The 6,034-nt window shown below is 28.2% G+C and overlaps 1 protein-coding gene across 2 annotated transcripts in view; it reads left to right on the forward strand.

Moving 5' to 3' along the window:
• Positions 1 to 6,034, forward strand: part of LOC144545534 (cellulose synthase-like protein G2) — a 54,826-nt gene that overhangs the window by 15,186 nt on the left and 33,606 nt on the right. Inside the window, exons 2-3 of one of the 2 annotated variants that reach the window (XM_078294099.1) lie at positions 5,634 to 5,780; positions 5,886 to 5,895. The exons of the other annotated variant lie outside the window; for it this stretch is intronic. Coding sequence (XP_078150225.1) covers positions 5,634 to 5,780; positions 5,886 to 5,895 — 157 coding nt within the window. The remainder of the gene's footprint in view (positions 1 to 5,633; positions 5,781 to 5,885; positions 5,896 to 6,034) is intronic. 2 annotated transcript variants of the gene reach the window in all.

A 6,034-nucleotide genomic window follows, 5' to 3' on the forward strand; every position in this document is an offset into this window, starting at 1 on the left:
AATTTATTCAATTTAACTGAATAATATTCTCGAGAACCTAAATTACATGCTTCATGCATCTTAAATCCTTCAGAGATTTTCATATAAATATCATTATCAAGTGAGCCATATAAATAGGCTGTAACAACATTCATTAGGTGCAAATCAACTCCTTCATGAACTGCCAGACTAATTATGTACCGAAAAGTTGTTGCATCCACCACAGATGAGTATATTTGATCATAATCAATTCTAGATCTTTGTGAAAAATCTTAGGCAACAAGTCGTGCTTTATATCTTACAATTTCACCTTTCTCATTTCTTTTTCGCATAAATACTCATTTATATCATATTGGTTCTACACATTCAGGTATTGGGACTACAGGCCCAAAAACTTTTTGTTTTTCAAAGGAGTTTAGCTCTGCCACAATTGCACATTTCCATTTTGGCCAATTATTTATTTGTCGACATTCTTTAATAGACTTTATGTCATGATCCTTAATATTTATTATATTTAGCACTATATTATATACAAAAAAATATATCATTGATATCAATTTTATCTCAGTTCCATCTTCTTCCATTCATGATATAATTTATCGAGATCTCTTTATTTTCATAAATTTCAGATATCTGAGTTTCTGCTGGAACTCCAATATTACTTATAATTTTATTCTTTTCTGGAGTTTTATCTAAAATTAGCATATCCTCTACTTGACTATTTTCATTATTTGCTCCTTTTTTCGAGGATATATTTTTTTTAATCTTTGGAGCCTGTTGCTTTTTCACGCTTTATGCGTGTTATAATTAGTATGTCCAACAAGGACATCGACTTTAATTGGAGCATTAACAGCTAATACATGTAATTTGGTCACTTTCTTTGAGTCTGTGAATGTGTCTGGCAATTGATTTACTAATATTTGCAAATGAATTATCTTTTGAACATTTAGTTCACATTCTTTAGTACGAAGATCAAAATAAGACAATGATAATTCATACTAATATATAGTTTTTTTTTCAGCTAATAGTTTTCTCCCCCTAAGGTTGGGAATTTTTATTCATCAAAATCACAATCGGCAAAATTAGCCATGAATAAATCTCCCATCAATGGTTCTATTATATATAGAGATACAAATTCAATATAAATTTCTAACTTTCTTTGATATTCAATTTTAGTGCGTTGTAGTGGAGCAATTATAACATATACCGCACATTCAAAAATTCTTATATGAAAAATATTAGGTATGTGACCAAAAACCAATTATAAGGGGAAGCTTTGTAATAGCTACCTGGCATGATGCGAATTAGTTTTGTTGCATGTAAAATATCATATCTTCTTTTTATATACGAACATCTACAAGATGTTCAACATTAATTCTGACATTGTCTACACGTATTTTCATAATTGGATAATCATATAATAATGCTCTTCATCAAATCAATTGAGCAAGTAATCTCGCAAACGCCAGGTTGCGATTTAATAAGAAACATACATGTGACCATCTTATTGATGCATCAATATAGATCATAAAATATTCAAATGGTTCACATGGTGGATATAATGCTCTATAAATATCATATTTCATACGTTCTAGAAATAAAATCAACACATAAAAATTCATCATATTAAATAATCTTCTGGTTCTTTGATGAGTGTTCACATTACTTCTCTATTTTTTTCGCATCATTATTGATCCGAAATGGCCCAACCGGTCATGCCAAACTATAAACATATTCTTGTATGTAAACTTCTGGTTTACAATAACATGTGTTTCAATTGCACTAATATATGTGTAGTACAAGTCGGAGAAAAAACATATGCAAATTGTTTTCAATATGCATTGTTTTTCATATATTCAATATTTTTTCATTAGTTGTCTCAATATGATATCCATTTCAGCGGATATTCTTAAAACTTAACAAATTCATTTGAGACTTACAAGAATATAATACATCATCAATATAAATTTGTATTCCTCTATGTAACAAAAAATAGCTCCTCTAGAGCTTTCAATCAATATTACAATTTAAAAAAAACACAATAACACAAATAATAATAACAATTGTAATTACCTTTTCTTTATTCTTACCCTCACTAATTTTATAAAAAAAATTTAGAAAAAAAAATTAAAATGACCTTGTCAGGTGTAATGTGTTCATTTTAATGTACATCATATTTGAAAACCGATGACTTTAAATGAGTTATTTTTAAAATTATTATCAGATCTTTCGAAGAACAACAAAATTTAACAAAATTAATTTGTAAGACCAGTATTCTAGTATCAATTTGAGTACCTTTTTCATGCTTCATAGAAAGTATCTATGTGGCATACATAGCATGGTAATACGTGTTGTCTAATAACAATAATAACAATTGTGCGTGATGATATGGAACTAGCATTTATAGGCTGTATAAGAAATAACAATACGTGTCTTTTGATAACCTCATATAACTTTTTTTTTTTTCAAAAGTATCCACAAATTCATCAAACTAATAATTGAATATATATCAATATATCTTTTCAAATAAGCATATATAAGCGGTATCCTTTTAATAAAGAGAGATGGTTGGAAAGTTGCATGAACTTTGAAAGCAATTTGACTCAGATGAGATAAAAAAAATTATCCGAAAGAAGATTAATTTTAATGATGCTTCATAAAGATCAACATGATTTTTTTTTGACGTACTAAAGGTACGTTGACGTACGATAGGTATCCGAAAGAAGATTAATTTTAATGATGCTTCATAAAGATCACTTTTCTTTTTCTCATATTATTTTTAATTTATTCTCATTATTTTCTTCATTATATTTCCACTTCTAGTGAAAATATGTGTTTTTGGAATAATCACCATGATAATAATCTCAATTTTGTCCACATGACTAGTTGCCCATCATATTATTTTCCACTTCTGGTGTAATTATTATTTTGGTCAATGATAAAAAAAAAAGAAATATACTCAAAATATTTCTAGAAATCTTCTTTAGGAAGATTAAATTATTAGAAAAATTTATGAACATCACATTAATTTTTGCACATTGTTTAAATTTTCTTCAGGAAAATTTATTAAAATCTTCTCAATATTTATTGAAATCTTCTTCAGGAAGATCAAAATTATAGAATTGTTTTTAAAATCTTCTCCTGAAAAATTGAATTTTTGAAAAAAAATATGAACATTTTAAAATTGAATTGGTTTTGGACCTGCTATGTCGTCAGTTAAAGCTTCAGTTAAATAGTTGTTAAATGCCAATACTATGACATCATTTAGACTTGAATTGACTTCGGGTCAATTTTTTTTTTCAAAATTCTTTTCAATAATATAAAATGGCTTCGGGTCAATCAATAAAAATTGAGAATTTATAATTAACATATCGCTTCAAGCTATTTGATATTAACATAATATAACATAAATATAATATTATACATGTTATTTATATGGCTTTGGGCCATTTTATTAACTTCGACGGTTTAATTTGAATCATTGCATATTTGCTAAAAGGCAATATAAGGATATCACGTAACAGTGACAAAGATCGTTCAAGTACCAATAAAAATAGGAGAGACTAATTATTTATTATTTTTTTATGGTTAAGAGACTAAATATTTTAACAAATCGATCATTTACTTAGATTTTTTGAAATCTTCTTTCAGAAGATTAAATTATTAAAATATTACACTTCATATAAAATTATATGAACCATATTAAACATCTTAAAATAAATATACAAAAATTCATAACTTATTCCATTTAACAATTACTTATTATAAGAATTATTTATTTAAATGAAATTAAAATAAGAGCTATCAAAGTTACCTCGAATCTTCAACTAGTAGAGCTTTCGTGCTGATAACATGTTATAAACTAAAAATGAACAAGCATAAACAAGAATAAACAAGATCAAGAGAAAAAGATAACAATATCTTTATTCATACATTTTTCATGTGTGTACAATACAAGATTACAAAGCCTCTATTTATAGGCTACAAATTGTAAATGAAAGCCATACAAATAATAAATGTAGAAATAAATTCTAATAGTAGTGAGAAAATAAATTGAGGGTTAATATAGGAGTTACAAAATGAATGACATATACACATTTAATATTTATTCATAACAAAACCTTCATATATTTTTATGATTTAAAACACAATTGCTAGTTATTTAATATTTATTTTCCTCTTCTTCGTCTGATTGGGGTTGTCTAGTTTTATAGCTCATCATAGTTCCTCTAAGTATCATCGTGTTAAACCTCGACATAAAATCAAGATTGCACACGAGGGAAAATGAAGATATGGGATGAAGACAAGATCAACACCAATCAGAGGAAAGAAAAGCACAACGAAGGGACAAATTAGGGGAGGAGACTGGACTTAAATGGTGTAAGTGTGTGAAGAGAGTGGTTGAGACAAAATGTTAATTACTAACAGGGTTTTTGTTGAGAGACGCGAATGAATCATACACAGCTTGAATTAAAAAACAGTGTTTTTAAATTGAGCAAAATCAAATACAATCTTTTAAGAAACGACCGTGTATGAAGTAGTACAATCGTATATGGTTTAATATAATTAAACCGTGCATAAATAAACGTGACTTCTGGACAAGGTTCAAAACTTTCAGACTGCGTGTGTATATATATGTTAGAGATTTTATTCGTACGTGTACCTCCTTCCATTATACACTATCATTGTGAAAAAAAGAAAATTACATCTGTATAAGATATGTCGTGTATGGTCGCATTTTCTGTATACTGATTGAATCAGTTTCTGTATTTCTGCTTAATTGTTCTGTTTTGATTTGCTAAGAATAGCCACAGTTAATCCACACGCTCTCTGTTCATTTCATTAGAAAAAAACTTTAATATTACAACGTAGAATTCTTACAAGGTGAGGTTATTCTTTAAAAAATCGTTTAGTACGTAGTAGTTAATACTGAATGGTAATTCAATAGTTTAACAATTAATCAAGATAAATTGATTGATAAATTAGAATGTCGGCATATTTTTTTATTACGAGGAGATTTTTAGGATTGAGTAATCTCCAAGAAATGGAGAGAAATGGAGGACTGAATGAAGAGTATTGAAGGTACAATACTACATCGAAAACACTAATTAGCAGCATCTGTTATATGCAATTTTATAAATCATTATTTTCAAGATTATGGAATTAATCACATTAATATAAATCAATTAGAATCAATGTGCTGCATTAGATTTCGCATAATAGGAAAGTCCAACGACTAGTAGAGTAATGTAATGAAAAATCAATCGATCAATGAAATAAAACTTATGGCTCTGTTGCCCTCGCAACCAATGAAATGAAAAAAAAAAAAAAAAATCTAACAGGCTATGTTGTCTATATAAATCCTTACAGTCAATCAATAAAAGCATTTCTTTTTCAATTCAATGTGGGCAAATATAGCTAGGCTCCGTTGCCTTGCACACCATCTTTTTGACGAAATGCCTATGCGAAGTCACATGTCTCAAGCATGTATACTAGAGTGAAGCATTTTAATTTCCTACGTAGTATCAGGCTAATTGATTTTGAATTTCTATTACAAGTATTGATGGTGCCACAGGTAGGTACTTATATATCCACCAGTTTACTTCATCATAATTTCGGATTGAAAATTGCATTTTTGCAATTTTTGGTTGTAGATGATATATGAAACTATGAAAGAGAGGGTGGAGAGTGCACTGGATAAAGGCAGTGTTAGTGCCGAGTTAGTTTCATCAGAAGAAGATCAACACATTTTTCAAAAGTGGAAGCAATATTCCCGCAATAACCATCCCGCTGTCGTCCAGGTTCAATATATTCTTGTTATAATCAATGCCGACATACGGTTTACATATCGCCAAAGCATTTATTTATGTGATCAATAATATGTCTTTCTCATGCGTGCATTTCAGGTTCTACTTCAAAGCTGTTATATTCCGAAATTTTAAAATGTGATTAAAATGCTAAAAACAAACTTTACACTAAATAAAAATTTTCTAACTAAACTAATGATCTTCCAAACTATCTGATTTATTTTAATCCAATCTAAAATATCAAAATA

This window comes from Carex rostrata, chromosome 28 (genome assembly GCF_964058835.1).
Source record: "Carex rostrata chromosome 28, lpCarRost1.2, whole genome shotgun sequence".
NCBI classification, from domain to species: Eukaryota; Viridiplantae; Streptophyta; class Magnoliopsida; order Poales; family Cyperaceae; genus Carex; species Carex rostrata.